The 26030-nt window shown below is 21.3% G+C and overlaps 1 protein-coding gene across 2 annotated transcripts in view; it reads left to right on the top strand.

Moving 5' to 3' along the window:
- LOC117171547 (mitogen-activated protein kinase kinase kinase 15) overlaps window positions 1-26030 on the top strand; it is a 154429-nt gene that overhangs the window by 38020 nt on the left and 90379 nt on the right. For both annotated transcript variants that reach the window (XM_033358966.1, XM_033358965.1), the window contains exons 6-13: window positions 1373-1672; window positions 9591-9844; window positions 9931-10090; window positions 14578-14931; window positions 18325-18586; window positions 18668-18805; window positions 25629-25795; window positions 25882-25977. In XM_033358966.1, the coding sequence (XP_033214857.1) occupies window positions 1373-1672; window positions 9591-9844; window positions 9931-10090; window positions 14578-14931; window positions 18325-18586; window positions 18668-18805; window positions 25629-25795; window positions 25882-25977 (1731 nt within the window). The remainder of the gene's footprint in view (window positions 1-1372; window positions 1673-9590; window positions 9845-9930; window positions 10091-14577; window positions 14932-18324; window positions 18587-18667; window positions 18806-25628; window positions 25796-25881; window positions 25978-26030) is intronic.

Here is a 26030-nt window from a genome sequence, read left to right as displayed (position 1 = left end):
TCACTAAAATTTATGTGAATTCAGTAGAATGTTTTTTGACTTAAATTTTTTTTCTATCTAGTTTAATTATTCTTTTAGCTTGTCTTGGTTTCGTCGATATTTGATTGAATTCTCTTAAATTCCTTTTAATTTTTTTGAATTCCTTTGAATTTTCTTAAATTCCTATGAATTCCTTTGAATTCTCTCGAACTCCTTTGAATTCTCTTGAATTCTTCTAAATTCACACGAATTTTAAAGAAATAAATGGAATTTTTTCTTATTTTAACAATTCATAATTTAGCAATTTTTATTTTAATCACTAAAATTTATGTGAATTCAGTAGAATATTTTTTGACTTAAATTTTTTTTCTATCTAGTTTAATTATTCTTTTAGCTTGTGTTGGTTTCGTCGATATTTTATTGAATTCTCTTAAATTCCTTTTAATTTTTTTGAATTCCTTTGAATTTTCTTAAATACCTATGAATTCCTTTGAATTCTTTTGAATTCCTTTGAATTCTCTCGAACTCCTTTGAATTCTCTTGAATTCTTCTAAATTCACACGAATTTTAAAGAAATAAATGGAATTTTTTCTTATTTTAACAATTCATATTTTAGCAATTTTTATTTTAATCACTAAAATTTATGTGAATTCAGTAGAATAATTTTTGACTTAAATTTTTTTTCTATCTAGTTTAATTATTCTTTTAGCTTGTCTTGGTTTCGTCGATATTTTATTGAATTATCTTAAATTCCTTTTAATTTTTTTGAATTCCTTTGAATTCTCTTAAATTCTTTTGAATTCCTTTGAATTCTCTCGAACTCCTTTGAATTCTCTTGAATTCTTCTAAATTCACACGAATTTTAAAGAAATAAATGGAATTTTTTCTTATTTTAACAATTCATATTTTAGCCATTTTTATTTTAATCACTAAAATTTATGTGAATTCAGTAGAATAATTTTTGACTTAAATTTTTTTTCTATCTAGTTTAATTATTCTTTTAGCTTGTCTTGGTTTCGTCGATATTTTATTGAATTCTCTTAAATTCCTTTTAATTTTTTTGAATTCCTTTGAATTCTCTCGAACTCCTTTGAATTCTCTGGAATTCTTCTAAATTCACACGAATTTTAAAGAAATAAATGGAATTTTTTCTTATTTTAACAATTCATATTTTAGCAATTTTTATTCTAATCACTAAAATTTATGTGAATTCAGTAGAATAATTTTTGACTTAAATTTTTTTTCTATCTAGTTTAATTATTCTTTTAGCTTGTCTTGGTTTCGTCTATATTTCATTGAATTCTCTTTAAATCCTCTGAATTCCCTTGAATTATTAGAAATTCATACCATTTTTTTCACATCACTTTTTTTGATATTAAAAACTTTGACACAGGATTACGATGCAATGGTCCAACTTGTAGACGATTTGAGAACGATACCAAATCACAAAAATTCTATAAATACTCCAGCGATTCGCTACTTATACGCCTTTGCCTTAAATCGGCGAAATAAGGAAGGCGACCGGGAAAGGGCTTTGCGTGTTATTGAGAAAGCTTTGGAGAAAAAAGAGAATCACGTTCCGGATATGCTTTGCTTGTGTGGAAGAATATACAAGGATAAATTTGTCGAAAGTCGACATTCTGATCACGACAGTTTAAATAATGCAATTCACTGGTACCGGAAAGGATTCGAGGTACTGTTTTCTTTTTTATATCATCCTTATTTTGCATTAATCATCAATTAGTTTTTAAATTTTACGAAAAAAAAACCATTTTTAACATGAAATTATAATTTTGAATACCTTTTTTATTTTATTTTTAATAAAAAAGATGAATTTTTAACGAAAAATTTAATAGTTGATATTTTAGTGCAAACAGATTTTTACTTTAAATAAAAACTACTTGAATTCATAAAAAAATCCAAGGAAATATTTGAATCTTCAAAAAAAAAAGATTAATTTTCCACCAGTTGTGTTTTAAATAAAAAAAAACATGAAATATTTTCCAAAAGAGACAAATTTTCTAGAAAATAGTCACATTCTTTAACACGGATTTATTAATTAATAACAAAAAAAAATTAATTTTTAAACAAATACTTGAGTTTACAACTAAATAAATGAATTTTCTATCACGAATATTTTTCTAGAAAAAGACATTTTTCCACTCGAAAATATGAATTTTTAACTAAAATAATAATGGTTCTTGTAAATTTTTCGAGACAAACATAATTATTTTTAACAAAAAAGTTAATTTGTAAACAAATAATTGAATTTACAACTAAATAAATGAATTTTCTATCAAGATTCATTTTCTATCAAAATAAAATAACGAATTTTTAACCCGAAAATATGATTTTTCAACAGAAAATTTAATTTTCTATCCACACAGATTTTATTTAAAAAAAAGAAAATTTTCGAATACCTAAAATTTGTTTAAAATCTTCAGCACTTGTTTTTTACAATTCTTAAAATCTTCTGTAAATGTAAAAATATCTTGAAATATTTTTGAAATTTTATCTTTTGAAATGATTCGAATTTTTCCTGAAATTTTAAACAAATTCTTTAAAATTAAAAACTTTAAAAATCTTTCTGTTCCTTTTTTTGGTATTTTTTTACAATTTTTCGGAATTTTTTTTTTTTAACTATTTTTTTCATATAAATTCAAATTTTTCCTACATTTTTTGTAAATCCTGCATAAATTTAAAGCATTGTGAACCATTCCAAAATATTAAAAACATTAATATGTCATTTTTTAAACACTTGGCCAATTAAAATTAAAATTTTCTCTTTTATAAACAGATTTTTAGAATTAAAATTTCTCATTTGGAAACCTTTATCCAAAATTTGTGAATTCTGATATCTTTGCGGAATTTAAAAAATCTCTTAAACGTTTGTAAAATCTTTGGAATGTATAAAAATCTTTGTGAAATCTTCTAAATCTTCTTGAAATCATTGCCAAATTTTTGATAATTTTTACCAATTTCAAATTTTTGAAAAGTTTGTATAATTTTCTAAATTCTATGAGAAAATGTTTTAAATCCTTTCAAATGTTGGTGAAATTTTAGTGCAATTTTTTTAAAATCATTGTGAAATTTTAGCACTATTTTTATTTGTTTAGGAATTATTTAAAATCATTATTATGAAATTTTTGAAAGATTTAAAAATTTTTGCAAATCTTTGATATGTTTGTGAAATGTTTGAAAAGTTTTTGAAATTTCTATGAAATCTTTAAAAATTGTTAAATATTTAGGAAATTTTGTGAAATCGATTGACATTTTTTCAAATGTTTATGAAATCCTTACAGAATCTAACATTTTAAAATATTTTTAATATTTGTGAAATTTAGTGTAATATTTTTTATTTGTTTTAAATATTTTAATCTTTTAAATTTTAAATAATTTAAATCTTTGAGAATTCTATTTAAATTTGTGTTGCGTTTTTTTAAATCTTGGAAATTTTCGAAAAACATTTTTTTTAATCATCAAAATTATTGTGAAATTTTTCTCAATCTTTTCGAAATTTTTGCGGAATTAAAATTCCTTTTTAATGTTTGTGAAACCTTTGTGAAATCTGTGACATTTTAATTAAATTTTTTAAAATATTTGACAATCATTCAAATTTTTTTGAAATCATTGCAAAATTTTTGATAACTTTGTATAAATTTAAATCTGAAAAGTTTGTGAAATTTTTTAATATTTCTTTTAAATCTTTGAAAAAAGGTTTTAAATCTTTTTAAATTTTTTTGGAATTTTTGTTCGATTTTTTTAAATCATTGTGAAATTTTTGCGTGATTGTTGTCTATTAAAATTTTTCTGGTGATCTTAAGAAAAAAGTTGTATTATTTTAAAACTCTTCAAAATTATTTGAAAACATGGATATTTTATTTTAAAATCTTCAAAAATTTATGTTTTGTTAGCAATATTTTGAATTTAAAAAATTTTTCAATTGTTTTAAAATATTTTTCAAATTTCGAAAACTTTGAAATATGTCTTGAAATAATTCAAAATTTTCCTAAATTTTTTGTAATTCCTGTTAAAATTAAAAACCTCTTAAAACTTTTTGTAGATTTGGATATTTGTAAACTATTGAAATCTTTCTATAATATTTCTTTAGTCTTTGTAAAATATTTGTAAAATTTTTGATAATTTTGACAAATTTAAAATTTTTTAAAAGTTTGCGAAATTTTCTAAATTCTTGTAAAAATCTTTAAACAAATTTTTTAAAATATTTTTAATATTTGTGAAATATAGTAAAATTTTTGAAATCGCTGTAAAATTGTTTGAAATATTAATAAAATTTTGTGAAATATTTGAAATCTTTTGAAATCATTTAAACTTTTGAGAATTTTATTTAAATCGTAGTGACATTTTTTGAAATCTTTGCGGAATTTCTTTATTTTTGCAAAATTAATTAAATATTTAGATAGTTTTAAATGTTTCGAAATCTTGGAAATCTCTAAAATCTTTTAAATATTTTAAAATCATTGCAAAATTTGTGATACTTTTGAAAATTTTTAAATCTGAAATGTTTGTGAAGTTTTTAAATTTTTTTAATTTTTGAGAAAATATTTGTAATCTGTTCAAATGTTTGTGGAATTGTTTGTGCGATTTTTTTAAATCATTCAAAAATCTATATTTTGTTAGCAAAATTTTGAAATAATTTAAAGTTTTTCTACATTTTTTTTTAATTCTTCAATAATTATAAATGTCTTAAAATCTTCCAGTTTTTTCGACAAATTTTGAAATCTTCAAAGCTTAAAATTAATCTTTTAAAATAAAACCTCTATCATAATTTTCGATTTCAACGGTACTTATCATTTCAATGTTTTTTTTATGTCTTTAAAATTTTGAAAAAGTTGACTTACGATATATTTTGAATCATTATAGAATAATTAACATTAAATAGAATAATAAAAATGTTCTTTTTTTTTTTAATTTTGGCAAATTACAATTTAAATTTTCTCTTTTAGAAATAAATTTTTAGTTTTAAAATTCCTCATTTGATAAATTTCAGTAAAAATGTCTGAATTGTGAAATCTTTGCGGAATTTTAAAAATCTTTAAAATTTTTGTGATATCTTTGAAATCGTTGTGAATGCAACGTTTTGTAATTCTTTAAATATTGACGAAATGTTGTGAAATTGTTGGAAATATTTGTGAAATTCCTACAGAATCGAAAATTTTTTAATATTTTTGAAATGTAGTGAAATCATTGAAATATTTATGAAGTTTTTTGAAATACTTAAAACAGTTAAATTTTTTAACACGAATATATTAATTTTTAACAAAAAAGTTTATTTTTAAGCAAATAATTGAATTTTTAACCCGAAAATATGATTTTTCAAGAGAAAATTTAATTTTCTATCAAATAGTTTCATTTTCTATCAAATTGTTACATTTTTAAACCAAAAAGACGATCCTTTTATAAAATAGTTGATTTTTTTACCCGAAAATGTGAATTTTTAACAAAAATAATGGTTAATAAAAACAAAAATGAATTTTTAAAAAGCAGTTTAATTTTTGACCAAGTATTTTAATCCAAGCAGATTTTATTTTTAAATAAAAAGAAGGGAGAAATTTTTAAAAGAATTTTTCACGCTTGCAAAAATGTATAAAACATTTGATAAATTTTCGGAATACCTAAAAATGTATTTAAATTTTCCCCACTTATTTTTTACAATTCAGGAAATCTTCTGTAAATGTAAAATTATCTTAAGATATTTTTGAAATTTTAATCTTTTGAAATGATTCAAATTTTTCCTGAAAATTAAAAAAAATTCTTTAAAATTTTTATATATCATTAAATTATATATTATATATATTTTGTAAAATAAAAAAGAATTTTAAATTTTAAGAAATTTTTTTATTCTCTTGTACCTTACAAAATCCTTTCAAAACTTATACATTTTTCGTTTGGAATCTTCAATAATCATTGTGAAATTGGGAAATTTTTGAAATTTTAAAAATTTGAAATATTTCTGAAACGTTTGAAAAGTTTTTGAAATTTTAATTAAATCTTGAAAATTTTTGAAATATTTAGGAATTTTTTTAAAAGTAGATTGTAATTTTTTGAAATATTTGTAAAATCTTTACAGAATTAAAAATTTAAAAATATTTTGAATATTTGTGAAATGTAGTGAAATTTATATATTTATTGAAATAATTTAAATATTTGAGAATTCTATTTAAATTGATGTAAAGTTTTTTTAAATCTTGGACATTTTCGAACTTCAAATTTTTTTTTGCAATGCTCAAAATTATTGTGAAATTTTTGAAATTTTTCTCGAATCTCTTTCAAATTTTTGCTGAATTAAAAAATTTGTCAATCCTTGAAATATTTGTGAAATCATTGCAAAATTTTTGATAAATTTGAAAAATTTTAAATCTGAAAAGTTTGTGAAATTTTTTAATTTTTTAAAAATCTTTGAGAAAAGGTTTTAAATCTTTTTAAATATTTGTGGAATTTTTGTGCGATTTTTTTAAATTATTCTGAAATTTTTGCGTGAGTGTTGTCTATTAAAATTTTTCTTGTCATTTTAAGAAAAAATGGTATTATTTTATTTTAAAATCTTCAAAAATCTATATTTTGTTAACAAAATTTTGAATTAAAAATTTTTTTATTGTTTTTAAATATTTGTAGAACTTCGAAACCTTTGAGATAATTCAAATTTTTCCTACATTTTTTTTAATTCCTGTTAAAATTAAAAATCTCTTGAAAATCTTTCAGTTTTTTTTGGCATATTTCAAAAATGTTTGAAGTTTAAAATTAATCTTTTCAAATAAAACTTCTATCATAATTTTTTTTACTAAATTTATATTTGTGAAACATTTTACAATGTTAAAAAACATTAATATGTCATTTTTTAAACATTTTGATAATTTTCACAAATTTTAATTCTTGGAAAAGTTTGTGAAATTTTCTAAATTCTTTTTAAAATCTTGGAGAAAATTTGTTATTGTCTTGAAAATGTTTGAAAAATCTTTAAAATAGTTGTAAAATTGTTTGAAACTCTTTGAATCTTTGAAATATTTATAAAATTTTGTAAAATCTTTGAAATCTGTAAAATCTGTGTAAAGTCTTTGAAATCTTTTGAAATAATTTAAATCTTTAAGAATTTTATTTAAATCGTCATGAAGTTTTTTTTAATCTTTGCAAAATTAATTAAATATTTAGATAGTTTTAAATATTTCTAAATCTTGGAAAGCTGGTTTTAAATATTTTAAATTTTTTGCGTGATTGTTGTTGTCCATTAAAATTTTTCTTGTAATCTTAAGAAAAAATTTTAATAACTTAAACCCCTTAAAAACTGTGTAAAAGCTATGAAATTTTATTTCAAAATCTTCAAAAATTTACATTTTGCTATAAAAAATGTTTAAATCTTTTCAAAATTTGTAATTGTTTTCGAATATTTTTACTTTTAGAACTTCGAAAGCTTTGAAATAATTTAAAGTTTTCCTACATTTTTTTGTTCATCCTGCAATAATTTATAAACTTCTTAAAATCTTCCAGCCTTTCTATGTCTTTAAAATTTTGAAAAAGTTTACTTACTATATATTTCGAATCATTATAGAACATAAAAAAAACATTAACATTTCGTTTTTTTAATTTTTGGCTGCTGTGACAAGTTTTTAAATTTTGTAATTTTTCGAAATCAAATTTTTTTTCAAAATCTTCAAAATTGTTTGTAAAATTGTTCTAAATATTTATGAAATCTTTGCAGAATTAAAAAAATCTCTTAAATGTTTGTGGAATCTTTGAAATCGTTGTAAAATGTATGACATTTTTCTGAAAATTTTTTATATATATTTTTAAAAAATTTTTTATATAATATTTAAAACCTCTTAAATCTGTGAAAAATCTTTGAAATTTTTGAAAATCTTTTAAAATTTTTGTGATATCTTTAAAATTTTCGAAATTTAAAAAATCTTTGAAATAACTGTGAAATTGTATGACATTTTTCCGAACTATTTTTTTTATAGTTTTAAACTATTGACATTTTTCTGAAATCTTTGTGCAATCATTGTCAAATTTTTGATAAATTTCACTAATTTTAAATCTTTAGAATTTTTTTGAAATTTTCTAAATTCTTTAAAAAATCTTTGAGAAAATGTTTTAAATCTTAAAAATGTTTGGAAAATTTTTTAAACTGCTGTAAAATTGTTTGAAATTTTTTAAATTTTTGAAATATTTATGAAATTTTGTGAAATATTTTAAATCTGTAAAATCTGTGTGAAACCTTTTGAAATAATTTAAATTTTTGAGAATTTTATTGAAATTACATATTTTTAAATCTTAAAATATTTCGAAATTAAATATTTTTTTTTGAAATCTTCAAAATTTTTTGTGAAATTGTTCTAAATATTTGTGAAATCTTTGCAAAATTTTAAAAATATTGTAAATTTTGGTGTGTTTAACTCTTTAAACTCTTTGTGAAATCTTTAAAATTTTTTGAAAGTTTTGTGAAGTTTTTGAAAATACTGTGAAATACTTGAAATACTTGAATTACTGTGAAATACTTGAAATTTTGGAAAATCATTGAAAAATTTGTAATCTGAAAAGTTTGTGAAAGTATGTAGTTTTAAAAAAAATCTTTTTAAATGTTTGTGGAATTTTTGTGCGATTTTTTTTAATTATTGTGAAATTTTTAAATTATTTACAAATATTTTTCGAAATTGGAAAACTTTTAGATATGTTTTGAAATAATTCAAAATTTTCCTAAATTTTTTGTAATTCCTGTCAAAATAAAAAACTTCTTTAAATTCTTTCAGTTTTTTTCAACATAGTTTTTTTTGTAATGGTACCTATACTATAATTTTTATCAGCTCTTTAAAAATTTGATAAAGTTCACTAATTATTATTGTGAATTTTTTCAGAATATTAAAAAAACATTAACATTTCATTTTTTAAATTTTGGATAGTTACAATATAAATTTTCTATTTAGAAATAAATTTTTGCGGAATTTAAAAAATCTTTGTGATATCTTTGAAATCGTTGTAAAATGTATGACATTTTTCTAAAATATTTTTATATATTTGTAAATTCTTGAAATATTCATGAAATATTGTGAAATTTTTGGAAATATTTGTGAAATTCCTACAGAATCGAAAATTTAAAAATATTTTGAATATTTTTGAAACGTATTGAAATGATTGAAATATTTATGAAATAGTTAAAACCTCTAAAATCTGAAGTCTTTCAAATTCGTGTAAAACCTGACATTTTTTTTAATCTTGAAATTTTTCGAAATAAATTTTTTTTGAAATCTTCAAAATTGTTTGTGAAGTTGTTCTAAATATTTGTGAAATCTTCGCTGAATTTTAAAAATCTTTTTGATAACTTTGAAAAATATTAAATCTGAAAAGATTGTGAAGTTTAAAAAATTGTTTTTTTTTTTTTTTCAAATCCTTGAGAAAATGTTTTAAATCTTTTGAAATTTTTGGGAAATTATTGTGCAATTTTTAGAAATCATTTCACAATGTTAAAAAACAATTATATCTAATTTTAAAAATATTCGGTCAATTAAAATTAAAATTTTCTCTTTTAGAAATAAATTTAAAAAAATAAAAATTCTTTCATTCAAGAAGATAATCTTGAAAATCAAATTTTATTTTAGGTTCAGCCAAATGAATATGCGGGAATAAATTTAGCCACTCTTTTGGTGATAGCCGGGAATGAATTTTCAAAGAGCGAAGAATTACAGCACATAGGAATGGTGCTTAATAATTTAATTGGTAAAAAGGGAAGTCTTTCGAGTTTGAAAGATTATTGGGACGTCGCAACTTTTTTCGAAATAAGCGTTTTGGCCGAAGATTACACGAAAGCTATTCAGGCTTCGGAGTGTATGTTTAAATTAAAGCCGCCCAACTGGTAAACTACTCTCTTATTAAATTTTTTATTTAAAAAATCTAAAGACTTGGTGAAAAAAAAAAAATATATTTTTTTCCCCCTCTCAGGTATCTGAAATCGACAATAGGAAATATTTCGCTGATAGACAGGTTTCGAAAGAAGAACGAGGAGACGGAAATTTCGCCGGAGGAGCAGGTTTTCAGCTTCTGGATGGATTATTTCGTCGAGGCTACAAAATCTGAAGTCGGCGACAGCATTCGCTTTCCGGTAATTTTTATTTTTTATAATTTTATCATTTTTTTAAAAAATAATTTTAATTTTACTCTACCTGGAAAAACTGGAAATGTTCGTTGTGATATCTAAAAGAATTTTCTGAAATCTTTTTTAAATTTGAAAATTTTTAATTCTCTCAGATTTTTTTCAATACAGAAATATAATTTCATTTGAAGCAGGAAATTTTATAAAAGAATTATCATTCGGAGTTAGAAGAAAGGAATTTAAAAAAGTCCCTTTTCCAATTTAAGTTTTTTTTTTTTATTGTTTGTTGTGAATTAATTTTGTTTTATTTAAATATTCAATGTTTTGGTTGAACTATTTAGTTGAACATTGATATTTTGAATTTAAATATTAAATTATTTGTTTGAAAATTTATGTACTTTGTGGAAAATTCCTTTTTTTTCAGAAAATTAATTTTCATCTATTCCATTTTGGGTTGAAAATTGTTCTTTTCTAGTTTAAAATTCAACAATTTGGATAATAATTTGTCTTTTTTTAATTAAAAATTCAAATCTTTCATTAAAAATCCACATATTTTGTCAAGAATAAAATTTTTTTTTTTGTTGAAAATTATCTTTCTCTTTGCAAGTTAATCTTCTTGACTAGAAATTATTTTTTTCGATTAAAAATTCATTTTTTCGATGAAAAATCAGCTTTTTGATTGAAAAACTTGTTTTTCATTTGATATTTTTTGTTTGAAAATTATTTTTTTCAATTGAAAATGTAAATATTATTCCAGTTGAATGTTTTATAATTTTAGTTAAAAAATGATCTCTCTGAAAATTTATTTTAAAAACAAAAAATTTAATTAGTCAATTTTTGTTTGAAAAATTATCGTTTATAGTTGAAAATTCATCTTTTTTGGGTAGAATGTAATCTTTTTTGTTAAAAATTCATCTTTTGGTCAAAAATTCAACTATTTTTATTAAAGATTCATAATTTTAGTTGAAAATTAATCTTTCTGGTTTAAAATTGTACTCATTTATTCACAGATTTACAATTTTGTTTATAAATTTATCAGTTTCTTTGATAATTTAACTATTTTTTTTAATTTAGTTTTTTTGTTTTGTTTAAAGTCATTTTTTAAACTGAAAATTTAACATAGTCAAATGGAAAATTCATCTGTTTGGCTAAAAATTAATTTTTTTAACTTAAAATTTAATTATTTAAGTTTCATTCGACAATATTTATCTTTGTTTAAAAATTCATCTCTTTTTGAAAATGTAGTTACTTTGTTTAAAATTTTTTTTTTATCAAAAATTTAACTATTTCAGTAGAAAATTTAACTCTTTTGTTTAAAATCAGTTTAAAAATTTTTTTTTAGTAAGAATTAGATTTTTAACGTAAAATTAAACTATTCTATTTTTGGTTGAAAATTGATATTTTATATTTAAAAATTAAACTACCTGTTTGAAAATTGATGTGCTTTGCCGAAAATTCGTATTTTTTTTCAGAAAATTAATCTTTATGATTAAAAATTTTATAAAATTTACATATTATATTAGAAAGTTGAATTATTTTGCTGAAAATCCGCTTTTTTAAATGAAGGTTTTTGACGAAAAAGGTAACTATTCTATTTTTTAACGAAAATTGATATTTTTTATTTAAAATTTAAACTATTTGTTTAAAAATGAATAACCTTTGTGGAAAAGTTCGTATTTTTGTCGAAAATTAATCTTAAAAATGAAAAATTAATCTTTTTCGTAGGTATAAAATTCAGCTATTCTAGTTCAAAATTCCAAAATTTGCCTTAAAATTTGTATTTTTTAATTGACAATTCAACTATTCCGTTGAAATTTACGTATTTTGTTAAAAAATCGATTTTTTGGTAGAAAATTGTCTTTTTTTATCATTTAATCGTTTTTTTTGCTCTAAATTTTTTTTTTAATTGTTAAATCTTGGTTCGTTGATAAAGAATAATTATTTTAATTAAAAGTTCATTTCTTTGCTTATAAAATGAGCTACTTGTTTAAAAAATTGTTGTTGTTTTTTTAATATGCCATAATTTTATTTAAAAATTCGTCACTTTGGTTGAAAATTTCATTTGTTGAGTTAAAATTTAATTATTAAATTTTTGGTTGAAAAATTATCTTTTTTTGTTCGAAAATTCAAATATTCGAGTTAAATATTCATAACTTAAGTTTAAAATTAATCACTTGGGTTGAAAAGTTTTTTTTTTGTGTTGAAAATTAATTTTCTTTTAACTGAAAATTTAATTATTTTATTTTCAGATAAAAATTAATCGTATTGAAAAATTTTGTTAATGAATATTAAATTATTGTAATTTTGGTTATTCTATTTGGTTGAAAACTGATATTTTTTTAGTTAAAAATTCAACTATTTGTTTGACAATTCATGAATTTTATTGAGAATTTTTTTTGTAGAAAATAATCTTCGTTGAAAATTAATTTTTTTCCTGAAAATTCAAGTATTCTAGTTAAATATTCATAATTTTATTTAAAAATTAATATTAAATTAAAATGAAAATTAATCTTTTTGGTTTAAAATTCTTCTATTACTGAAGAAATTTCATGATTTTAGTAGAAAATTAATTAACTGAAATTAACTGAAAATTAATAAAGTGGTAGAAATTTAATTTTTTGGTAAAAAATGGAATATTTTGTTAAATAATGATCTATCTTGCTAAAAACGAAATATTTTTACTTTAAAAATTAGAAAATTTTTTTGAAGATTTTTGATAAAGAAAATTATTAGTTTATTAAATGTGAATTTAAATTATTTAATGATTTTTACACTTGAATTTTACTTTAAGATTTAAAAAGTGAATAATAATTGATTTTTTAAAGAATAATTGATTTTGTAAAATATTTTCAATTTTAAAATAACTTAACATAAAATTTGATAATTTTAATTGTTCTATTACAAAAAAAAAATTAATATTCAAGTCACATTGTTGAATTTTGATGTATAAATAACAATTAAACACCTACTATTCTGAGAAAAAAAAATTAAATTAAAATTTGTACAAATTTCAAAAAAATGCAATTATTCAACTTTGAATGTTTCTAGCAGAAAATTGCTTAAAATTATATAATTTTAAAAGTTAAAAATGTAACTTTTTTTGCAAATGTGTTATTTTTTTAGAAAGTTTTTTTAGTTAATTAAAAATATAACTCTTCTAATTGAATATTCCATAATTTTAGTTGAAAATTCATCTCTTTGGTTGAACATTAATTTTTTGAACTGAAAATTGTAATATTATTTTTTTTATTAAAAATTAAACTTTTTCAGATAAAAATTCATGTATTTTGTTAACATTTTTTCAGTCTACTGTTAAAAATTTATGTTTTTTGGTTGAAAAAATTGACAAAATGAAAAAAAAAATTTAGAATTTTAGAATTTAGAATTTTTACTGCATATAATTAAAAAATTTCCATTTGAAAATAGCTTTCATTTTATTTATTTTAAAACTTTAAAATTCTTTTCTTTTTCTTTTTGAGTGCATAAATTAGCAGCTCAGTTTTTATTACTTCAAATGGAATTTTTTTCAGATTTTTTAGACACCCTGTTTAATGAATCGATGTTTCTAATATATTTAAGAATATTTTCTAATTATTAATTAATAAAACAAAATAATTGTACTTCGAAAAAATCGGGAAAGGGGGAGGGTCGGTAAGGCCGGTTTTTGGCCTAATTTATTTTTGGACCAAAAAATCTGAAAAAATCATGGTAGTATCTTATAAGTATCCCGAGTCGATTGCACGCTAAACGGACTACCCTCCACCCCCCAGCCACCCCCACCCCCCTACAAATATAGGAAACACCACTACCCACCAACTGTATTTTCGAGAGATTTGACACTCTTAAACATGTATTCTGAGGTTAGCTCAGGTTTACTATGGTTTTCGGGGTCGTCGAATATCCAAAAAAACTATAACGTATTTTTTTTTCTACCGTTTTTTCTCGATTTGAACTTCAAATGACCTTGATCCTGATGCGACAGAGGTCAATGGATGGCAGATTCGTAATCAACGACCGCGAAAACCTATAACATATTATTTTTATTTTTTCAGCGGTTTTTATCGATTTGACTTTCAAATGACCTTGCACCTGACGCGATAAAGGTCCGCGGACACCAGGTTCATAATCAGCGACCCCAAAAACCTATCAAATATATTGTTTAAATTTTTTTACCGGTTTTTCTCGATTTGACCTTCAAATGACCTTCAAATGACCTTGAACCTGCAGCGATAGAGTTCAACGGATGCTAGAATCGTAATTAGCGACTACAAAAACCTATAACGTATTTTTTTGGATTTTTTTTACCGTTTTATCTCGATTTGACCTTCCAATGACCTTGAACCTGACGCGATACAAGTCAAAGGACGCCAGATTTGTATTCGGCCTTACCGACCCTCCCCCTTTCGGTGAATTTTTTATCCAGGCGATTTTAATTTTTGAATTTGAATTTAATTTTCTATCTTTTGTCGGCGATATCAGAGAATATTTTTTTCTAGCTTTTGGTTCTGGAGCCGACGAAAATACTGATGCCAAGCTACGTAAATGTGAATCTTGGGGCCGAAGAAAAGTCGATACAGATCTGGAATTTGTGTCTGGACAATATGAAAGAAAGTTGCAAGCAGAATCACGACTGGCTTTTTTTTGCGAATATGATTCGCAGTGTCAGTTTGTACAAGAGAGACGAGAGGTGTCTTTTTTTGTATGTCCATCAGAATTCGGACGACTTTCAAATGTATTTTCCGTCCATACAATGCAGGCAAAGATTTTATGATCTCGTTTTGGAAATGACGAGGGATCAGGAGGGAATGGTGACGGATTTGGACGCTTATATGACTGACGACAGAATGAAGGTTCGTTGTTTTTTTGGTTTTTTTTTTTTTAGTTTATTAAAAGGAGAAGATAAAAATATAATTTTTTTTTTACTGTGTCGATAAGAGACATCTCAGGCCAAAATTCTTTAAAAGCAGAGGGAAATCTGGAAAATTTCCCGATGAGTTATTTCAAAGTTCTTAAAATATTTAATAACAATTTAAAATTTAAAAATATTTTTACAGAATATATGTTTTTGAAGATTTTGAAATTAAATTTTGATGTTTTTTAAAAGGTTTGGATTAAAAATTCCCTTCTTTTCGTAGAAGATTTTCCTTTTATTTAAAATTCATATTTTGTTGTTGATGAAACAGCTGAAATCTTTTTTTGGATCGAAAATGTTTATTTTTTATTTAAAAGCTACTATCTTTTTGTAGAAATATTCCATCTTTCTTGGATTAAAATCCAACTATTTGGTAAAGAATTTAAGTATTTTGTTAGAAATTCATCTTTTTTTTAAAAATTGAAAAAAAAGAATGTAATTAAATTTTTTAAATTAAAAGTTCATCTGGTTTAAGAGTTTTTTTAAAATGAAAATGTAACTATTTAATTAATAATGAAACAATTTTGTTTTAAAAGTGATCCTTTTTGGTTAAAAAACTCGTCTTTTTGGATTAAAAATTCCATTTTTTTTCGTAGAAACTTATTTCTTGTTCAAAAATTCATGTTTTGATCCTGAAAAATCGGTTTTAATTTTTTCTTGAATACAAATTCAACTGTTTCGTTGAAAATTAAACTAGGAAGTTAGAAAATATTTTTTGTTGTTTGAAAATTTTACTCTTTTGTTGAAAAATGAACTGAAATCTTTTCTGGATGAAAGATCAAACTAAAAAAAATTTCTTTATAAAAAATTCACCTAATTTCGTACAAAATTCAGTTTTTTTGGATAAAAATCCAACTGTTTGCTAGAGAATTTAAGTATTTTGTTAAAAATTCATCCTTTTTTTAAAAATGGAAAAAAAATGTAATTAAATTTTTTTAATTAAAAGTTCATCTGGTTTAAGAATTGTTTTTTTTTTAATGAAAATGTAGCTATTTGATTAATAATGAAACAATTTAGTTTTAAAAGTGATCCTTTTTGGTAAAAAAATTCGCCTTTTTGGATTAAAAATTCAATTTTGTTTCATAGAAACTTACTTCCTGTTAAAAAAATTCATGTTTTGATCCTGAAAAATCGATTTTAATTTTTTCTTGAATACAAATTCAACTGTTTCGTTGAAAATTACACTAGGAAGTTAGAAAATATTTTTTGTTGTTTGAAAATTTTACTCTTTTGTTGAAAAATGAACTGAAATCTTTTCTGGATGAAAGATCAAACTAAAAAAAAAAATTCTTTATTAAAAATTCATCTAATTTAGTACAAAATTTAGTTTTTTGGATAAAAATCCAACTATTTGGTAGAGAATTTAAGTATTTTGTTAAAAATTCATCCTTTTTTTAAAAACTGAAAAAAAGGAAATGTAATTAAATTTTTTTAATTAAAAGTTCATCTGGTTTAAGAATTGTTTTTTTTTTTTTAATGAAAATGTAACTATTTGATTATAATGAAACAATTTTGAAACAATTTTGTTTGAAAATTTTACTCTTTTGTTGAAAAATGAACTGAAATCTTTTCTGGATGAAAGATCAAACTAAAAAAAATTCTTTATTAAAAATTCATCTAATTTAGTACAAAATTCAGTTTTTTGGATAAAAATCCAACTATTTGGTAAAGAATTTAAGTGTTTTGTTAAAATTTATCCTTTTTGGATGAAAATTAAAAAAAAGAATGTAATTAAATTTTTTTAATTAAAAGTTCATCTGGTTTAAGAGTTGTTTTTTTTTATGAAAATGTAACTATTTGATTAATAATTAAACAATTTTGTTTTAAAAGTGATCCTTTTTGGTAAAAAAATTCGCCTTTTTGGATTAAAAATTCAATTTTGTTTCATAGAAACTTACTTCCTGTTAAAAAAATTCATGTTTTGATACTGAAAAATCGATTTTAATTTTTTCTTGAATACAAATTCAACTGTTTCGTTGAAAATTAAACTAGGAAGTTAGAAAATATTTGTTTTTTTGTTTGAAAATTTTACTCTTTTGTTGAAAAATGAACTGAAATCTTTTCTGGATGAAAGTTCAACCTAAAAAAAATTGTTCTTTATTAAAAATTCATCTAATTTAGTATAAAATTCAGTTTTTTTGGATAAAAATCCAACTATTTGGTAGAGAATTTAAGTATTTTGTTAAAAATTCATCCTTTTTTTAAAAACTGAAAAAAAGGAAATGTAATTAAATTTTTTTAATTAAAAGTTCATCTGGTTTAAGAATTGTTTTTTTTTTTTTAATGAAAATGTAGCTATTTGATTAATAATGAAACAATTTTGTTGAAAATTAAACTAGGAAGTTAGAAAATATTTGTCTTTTTGTTTGAAAATTTTACTCTTTTGTTGAAAAATGAACTGAAATCTTTTCTGGATGAAAGTTCAAACTAAAAAAAATTTCTCTTTATTAAAAATTCAGTTTTTTAAAATAAAAATCTAACTATTTAGTAAAGAATTTAAGTATTTTATTAAAATTTATCCTTTTTGGATGAAAATTAAAAAAAAAAGAATGTTGTTGTTTGAAAATTTTACTCCTTTGTTGAAAAATGAACTGAAATATATTCTGGATGAAAGTTCAACCTAAAAAAAATTGTTCTTTATTAAAAATTCATCTAATTTAGTACAAATTTCAGTTTTTTTGGATAAAAAACCATCCTCTTTTTAAAAACTGAAAAAAAGGAAAGGTAATTAAATTTTTTTAATTAAAAGTTCATCTGGTTTAAGAATTTTTTTTTTTATGAAAATGTAACTATTTGATTATAATGAAACAATTTTGAAACAATTTTGTTTTAAAATTTTACTCTTTTGTTGAAAAATGAACTGAAATCTTTTCTGGATGAAAGATCAAACTAAAAAAAAAAATTCTTTATTAAAAATTCATCTAATTTAGTACAAAATTTAGTTTTTTCGATAAAAATCCAACTATTTGGTAGAGAATTTAAGTATTTTGTTAAAAATTCATCCTTTTTTTAAAAATTGAAAAAAAAAGAATTTAATTAAATTTTTTAAATTAAAATTTCATCTGCTTTAAGAGTTGTTCTATTAATATTAATTAATTAATTATAATTTTAATTTAAAAACAATTTTAGGATATAAATTTATCCCAAAATTTGGTAAAATCCTGAATACTGAATTTTCAAGCAAATGAAATAATGTTTATTTTAAAAGAATTAACAATATTTTTAACCCAAAGTAGTTGAATTTCGATATTAGGTTTGTTTTTTTTTTAATTTCTTTTTTTTTTTTTTGGCAACTGGTGAATAGATTTTTATTATCTCTTGAAAATTCCAGTTTGAGTATGAACTTGATGAGCAGAATAAACGAATTGTTTTGGGAAAAGGGACATACGGAATTGTCTATGCTGCTCGCGATTTGAACACTCAAGTGAGAATTGCAGTGAAGGAAATTCGCGAAAGAAATTTAGGAGACGTGCAACCCCTTCACGAGGAAATTAAATTGCACAGTCAGTTGAGGCACAGAAATATCGTTCAGTATTTGGGTTCAGTGAGCGAGGAAGGATACTTTAAAATTTTCATGGAACAAGTGCCTGGAGGTAAAGAATTTAAATTTTAATTAAGGAAATTATGGTTTTTGCATAATAATTATAATTTAAGGAAATAATCTAATTTTGCAGGAAGTTTGTCAGCTTTGCTTCGTTCAAAATGGGGACCCTTGAAGGAGAACGAATCCACAATTTCCTATTATACGAAGCAAATTCTCGAGGGATTGAAGTATCTTCATGACCAGAAAATTGTCCACAGAGATATCAAAGGTAAAGAATTTCTTTTTTTTTTAATCTTTTTGAAATCTTTTAGTTTTTTAATTTTTGCAAAATTAACGAAATATTTTAATAGTTTTCAATAATTTGAAATCTTTTGGAAATATTTGTAACGTCTTTTGAAATCTTTGAGAATAATTTAAATCTTTTTTAATTATTTTTAAATCGTTACATTTTTTAGGTATCTTCGAAATTTTAATAGCATTTTTTTTAATCTTTGTGAAATCTTTTGCGGTATTTTTTTTAATATTTGCAAAGATAATATTGGAAGTTTTAAAGTTTTTGGGGAATCTTCCAAATTGTCGTAAATTTTTTAAAAAATATTTCTAAAATCTTTGATGACTTTTTTTAATCTTTGCAAAATTAATTAAATATTTAAATAGTTTAAAATCTTGGAAATATTTGTGACATCTTTGAAATCTTTTGATATAATTTTAATATTTTTCAATTATTTTTAAATCGTTACGACTTTTTTTTTTTTAAATCTTTTTCTGAAATCTTTTTAAATCCTTGAAATATTTTTAAAAATTTCAAATCTTTCTAAAATCTTTGCAATATTGAAAAAAATGTTTTAAATGTTAGCGAAATCTTTGGAATCGTTATGAAATGTTTTGAATCTTTAAAAGAAATCTTTTTGAATTTTTTTGTGAAATTTTTTTAATCTTTGCAAAATCATTAAAATATTTAAATAGTTTTAAATATTTTGTAATCTTGGAAATCTCTCAAATCTTTCAAATTTTTGTGAAGTCTTTGTAATTTTTGTAAAATCTATTGAAATATTTATTTAATCCTTCTGAAATTTTGAAAACTAAAAAATTTTTAATCCTTGAGAAGATTGTAAAAATTTTCTAAATTCTTTGATCATTTTTTGAGAGAATGTCTGAAATTTTTGTAAAATTGTGAGATTTTTTAAATCATCGTGAAATTTTTGAGTAATTTTTAAAATTTTTGTGAAATCTTTAAAATTTTGAAATCATTGCGACATTTTTTTTTAAATTTTGGAAGTTTTAAAGTTTTTGTGAAATCTTCCAAATTGTCGTAAAATTTTTAAAAATATTTCTAAAATCTTTGATGACTTTTTTTAATCTTTGCAAAATTAATCAAATATTTAAATAGTTTGAAATCTTGGAAATATTTGTGATGTCTTTGAAATCTTTGTGAATTCTTTTTAAATTATTGAGAAATTTTATTTTAGGTTTTGAAAGTTTTAGATTTTTTTTTGGAATCTTCAAGTTTGTTTTAAAATTTTCGTAATCTTTGTGAAATCTTTGAGGAATTTTCTAATCAGCAAAATTGATTAAATATTTAAATAGTTTTCAATAATTTTAAATCTTGAAAATATTTGGGACGTCTTTGAAATCTGTGTGAAATTTTTTGTAATAATTTAGATTTTTTTGAGTTATTTTTAAATCGTTACGAAATTTTTTTGAAATCTTGGTAATTTCAAATTTTTTGAAATTTTTGTGTAATCGTTACGGAATTTTTTAAATCTTTACAAAGTTAATTAAATTTTTAAATAGTTTTAAATATTTTAAAATCTTGGAAATATTTTTGACGTCTTTGAAATCTTTTAAAATAATTTAAATCTTTTTAAATTATTTTTAAGTCGTTAAATTTTTTTTTAAATCTTGGAAAATTTCAAATTTTTTGAAATTTTGTAGGTATCTTCGAAATCTTAATAACACTTTTTTTTAATCTTTGTGAAATCTTTTCGGAATTTGTTGAATCTTTGCAAAGTTAATGAAATATTTAAATAGTTTGAAATTTTGGAAATAATTGTGACATCTTTGAAATCTTTTGATATAATTTTATTATTTTTGAATTATTTTTAAATCGTTACGACATTTTTTTTTTAATTCTTGGAAATTTTCAAATTATTTGAAATTTTTTTAGGAATATTCGAAATTGTAATGACATTTTTTTAAATCTTTGTGAAATCTTTTCGGAATTTTTTTTAATCTTTGCAAAGCTAATTAAATATTTAAATAGTTTAAAATATTTCGAAATCTTGAAAATATTTGTGATGTCTTTGAAATCTTTGTGAATTATTTTTAAATCATTGAGAAATTTTATTTTAGGTTTTGGAAGTTTTAGATTTTTTTTGGGAATCTTCAAAATTTGTGTGAAATTTTTTTAATCTTTGTGAAATATTTGAGGAATTTTTTTAATCTGCAAAATTAATTAAATATTTAAATAGTTTTCAATAATTTTAAATCTTGAAAATATTTGGGACGTCTTTGAAATCTTTGTGTAATCTTTACGGAATTTTTTAAAATCTTTACAAAGTTAATTAAATATTTAAATAGTTTTAAATATTTTGAAATCTTGGAAATATTTGTGATGTCTTTGAAATCTTTGTGAAGTCTTTAAAATCTTTGCGAAATCTTTTGTAATAATTTAAATCTTTGTGAATTTTCTTTAATTCGTTACGACATTTTTTTAAATCCTGGAATTTTTTTAGAAATAATTAAATTTGTTGGGAAATTTTTTTTTAAATTTTTGTGTAATTTGTGACGTCTTTGAAATCTGTGCGAAATCTTTTGTAATAATTTTAATCTTTCTGAATTATTTTTAAATTGTTGTGAAATTTTTTTAAATCTTGCAAATTTTCAAATTTTTTGAGAAATATTTTTAATTGTTGGGACATTTTTTAAAAATCTTTATGCAATCTTTCCGGAATTTTTAAAATCTTCGCAAAGTTAATTAAATATTTAAATAGTTTTAAATTTTTTGAAATCTTGGAAATATTTGTGAAGTCTTTAAAATTTGTGAAAAATCTTTTGTAATAATTTAAATCTTTGTGAATTCTTTTTAAATCATTGCGAAATTTTATTTTGGAAGTTTTAGATTTTTTTTAATCTTCCAAATTGTTGTGAAATTTTTTTTTATCTTTGTGAAATCTTGGAAATTAAAAAAATTGTCCAATTTTTTTTTTACAAATTTGTGTAAAAACTTGAAAATTTTTGGGACATTTTTTTGAATCTTTGTGTATTCTTTGCGGAATTTTTCTAATAATTGCGAAATTAATTGAATATTTAAATAGTTTTAAATATTTAAAAATCTTGGATATCTTTGACATTTTTGTGAATTCTTTGAAATTTGTTTGAAATCTTTTTTAATATTTTAAATCGTTTTGAATTATTTTTAAATCGTTACGAAATTCTTTTAAATCTTGGAAATTTTCAAATTTTTTGAAACTTTTGTGAAATATTTGAAATTGTTGTGCCATTATTTTTAAATTCCTTGTATAATCTTTACAGAATTTGTTAAATCTTTGAAAACTTAATTAAATATTTAAATAGTTTTAAACTGATAATAAGAATTAATTTTCAACCAAACAATATAAATATTCGACCAAAAACGATTAATTTTTAACAAATAAATCAAATCTTTAACTAAATAGTAGAATTTGTAACCAAAAAGTAGAATTTTTAACCAAAAAAATGATTTATTAAAAATTCCACTCCGTGGTTGAAAGTTGAACGAATTTTTTTAAATTTCATTTTTTTCGTTAAAAATTCATCATTTTAGTTGTAAGTTCGCTTTCGGTTAAAAAATAAAATTAACAATTCTTTTTGTTGTAAAAAAGATTTTTTTAACTGCAAATTCAAATATTTTGTTAAGAAAGTCAACTGATTAACTGCAAATAAACTTTTTTGTTGTTATTTTAGGTTCTCGTTTTCAAAATAAAATTGTTTTATAAAGAATTAGGCTTTTTGGCTTGAAACTTCAACAAACTGCTTTTTTCTTTTTAATTAAAATTTTGTTTTGGAAATATCAACTATAACATTTTTTTTTATAAACATTAATATTTTTTGTTGAAAATGCAACAATTTGGTGAACATTATTTTTCATTCTTGACTGAAAAATTTTTCTTGGTAGAAAATTCATTTTTTGGTAAAAACTTCATCTCTTTCTGAGTTTTTGGTTAAAAATGCATTAATATGATCTTTGTTAGTTACAATTCTTCGGTAGTTTGAAATTGTAATTATTTTTTGCAAAATTATTATTTTTTTTGTCATTGAAAATTCAACTGCATCATTTTAGTCGAAAATTAAATTTTTTGGTTGAAAATTCATCCCTTTTTGAAAATGTGTTTCTTTTTTTAACTAAAGAATTTAACTATTCAATTTTTGGTTAAAAAATTTTATTTTTTAGTCTAAAATTAATACAAATTTGCCTGATAATTGATGTATTCTGTCGAAAAATCTATTTCTTATAGAAAATTAATTTTGTTGTTTGAAAATTTTGTCTTTGTGGCTGAAAAGTCATAATTTTAGTCGAAAATTGAAATTTTTAATTGAAAGTTCATCCATTTTAGTTGAAGATTCATCATTTTAGTTGAAAATTCATGTTTTTGGTATAAAATTCAACTATTTTGTTGAAAGCTGATATTTTTTAGTTCAAAATTCAACTCTTTGGTTGAAAAATGATATTTTTTAGTTAATAAATCAATTGTTTAATTTAAAATTCATTTCTTTTGTTAAAAATTCGTTATTTAGGTAGAAAGTTAATCTTTTTAGTTCAAAATTCAACTTCTTATTTGAAAATTAATTTTCTTGTTTAAAAATTAAATTTTTTGTTTGTTAAAAATTCATCTTTTTGGTATAAAATTCAACTATTTTGTTGAAAGTTGATATTTTTTAGTTCAAAATTCAACTCTTTGGTTGAAAAATGATATTTTTTAGTTAATAAATCAAATTGTTTAATTAAAAATTCATTTCTTTTGTTAAAAATTCGTTATTTTTGGTAGAAAGTTAATCTTTTTAGTTCAAAATTCAACTTCTTATTTGAAAATTAATTTTCTTGTTTAAAAATTAAATTTTTTGTTTGTTAAAAATTCATCTTTTTGGTATAAAATTCAACCATTTTGTTAAAAGCTGATATTTTTTAGTTCAAAATTCAACTCTTTGGTTGAAAAATGATATTTTTTAGTTAATAAATCAATTGTTTAATTAAAAATTCATTTCTTTTGTTAAAAATTCGTTATTTATGTAGAAAGTTAATCTTTTTAGTTCAAAATTCAACTTCTTATTTGAAAATTAATTTTCTTGTTTAAAAATTAAATTTTTTGTTTGTTAAAAATTCATCTTTTTGGTATAAAATTCAACCATTTTGTTAAAAGCTGATATTTTCTAGTTCAAAATTCAAATATTTGGTTGAAAAATGATATTTTTAGTTCAAAATTCAAATTCTTGTTTGACAATTAATTTTCTTGTTTCAAAATTAATTTTTTTTGTTTGTTAAAAATTCATCTTTTTGGTATAAAATTCAACTATTTGGTTGAAAAATGATACTTTTAGTTCAAAATTCAAATTCTTGTTTGACAATTAATTTTCTTGTTTCAAAATTCATTTTTTTTGTTCGTTAAACATTCATCTTTTTGGTATAAAATTCAACTATTTTGTTGAAAGCTGATATTTTTTAGTTCAAAATTCAACTCTTTGGTTGAAAAATGATATTTTTTAGTTAATAAATCAATTGTTTAATTAAAAATTCATTTATTTTGTTAAAAATTCGTTATTTTTGGTAGAAAGTTAATCTTTTTGTTTAAGAATTCACCTTCTTGTTTGAAAATCATTTCTTTTGTTTGTTAAACATTCATCTTTTTGGTATAAAATTCAACTGTTTTGTTGAAAGCTGATATTTTCTAGGTCAAAATTCAACTGTTTGGTTGAAAAATGAAATTTTTAGTTCAAAATCCAACTTCTTGTTTGAAAATTAATTTTCTTGTTTCAAAATTCATTTTTTTGTTTGTTAAACATTCATCTTTTTGGTATAAAATTCAACTATTTTGTTGAAAGCTGATATTTTTTAGTTCAAAATTCAACTATTTGATTGAAAAATGATATTTTTTAGTTAAAAAATCAATTGTTTCATTGAACCTTCATGTATTTTTTTTTAAATTCGCCTTTTTTGGTAAAAAATTGATCTCTTTCAGTTGAAAATTAAATTATTATTTGGTTGAGATTTCATGTATTTTGCTTTAAAAATCGTCTTTTTTTAGTAAAAAAAAAATTGGTGTACTTGTTTAAAGTAAATCCTTTTATTTGAAAATTAATGATTTTAGTTGAAAATTACCAGTTTTTGTTAAAAATTCATCTTCTTAGTTTAAAATTCATATATTATAGATGCAGATTCATCATTTTAGTTCAAAATTGGTCACTTTTATTGCAATGTTTTTTCTTTAATTATTTTTTTTTTAAACTGAAACTTAACGATTTCATTTTTGTTTAAAATTCAATTAATTGGTTGCAAATTGATGTTTGTAAGTTGAAAAATAATCTTATTTAAAAATTTATATTTTTGATTAAACATTTAAATATTTTTTTCAGTTTAAGATTTATCATTTTAGTCGAAACTTGATTATTTTTATTTTGAAAATCAACCATTTGGTAAAGAATGTTTTTAGTTGAAAATTCAACTTTTATGGTTTAAAAATGCAGACTATTTATCGCTTTTGCTTGAAAATTAAACCATTTGGTAACGGATTTAACGAAGAGGTAAAAAATTGAATGTACTTGTAAAAAAATAGTCTGTTTTTTTTTAAATTGAAAATTAGTTCTCAATGGAAATGTTTTAAAACAAATTAGAACGTGTTTGTTTCTCTTATATAACATTTTTTTATCACCTATTTGGTACCTATTTTTGACGACAATAGGTACTGTGATTACTGAAACTATTTTGACTATTTGTAAAATTAAAAAAAAAAATAATAATTTGAAATCTTTTTGAAATCATTAAATCCGAGGTAGACTAAAAATCCTCGATTTTTAATTGATTTCTAGTGAATGTAATCAATATTATTATCTCGCAGGGGATAATGTGTTGGTCAATACCTACAGCGGAGTTGTTAAAATATCAGATTTCGGTATGTCGAAACGCTTGGCTGGCCTTTGTCCGAGCACCGAAACGTTTACAGGGACGTTGCAGTACATGGCACCAGAAGTAATCGACAAAGGCCAACGCGGTTACGGCGCACCGGTAAATAAATTCAATTGAATCAATAATATTTATTAAAATTTCCCACATTTGACCGAAAAAAATTATTTAAAAAATTCAAATTATAGGCAGATATCTGGTCCCTGGGATGTACGATAGTGGAAATGGCAACGGGGAAACCCCCTTTTATAGAACTCGGTTCGCCCCAAGCTGCTGTCTTTAAGGTTTTTTTTTTTTTTTCATAACTTCAATAATATAATATAATATTTCAGAAATT

The sequence above is a fragment of the Belonocnema kinseyi genome, chromosome 4, assembly GCF_010883055.1.
Source record: "Belonocnema kinseyi isolate 2016_QV_RU_SX_M_011 chromosome 4, B_treatae_v1, whole genome shotgun sequence".
Lineage (NCBI taxonomy): Eukaryota > Metazoa > Arthropoda > Insecta > Hymenoptera > Cynipidae > Belonocnema > Belonocnema kinseyi.
This window is presented reverse-complemented; position numbering and strand designations above follow the sequence as displayed.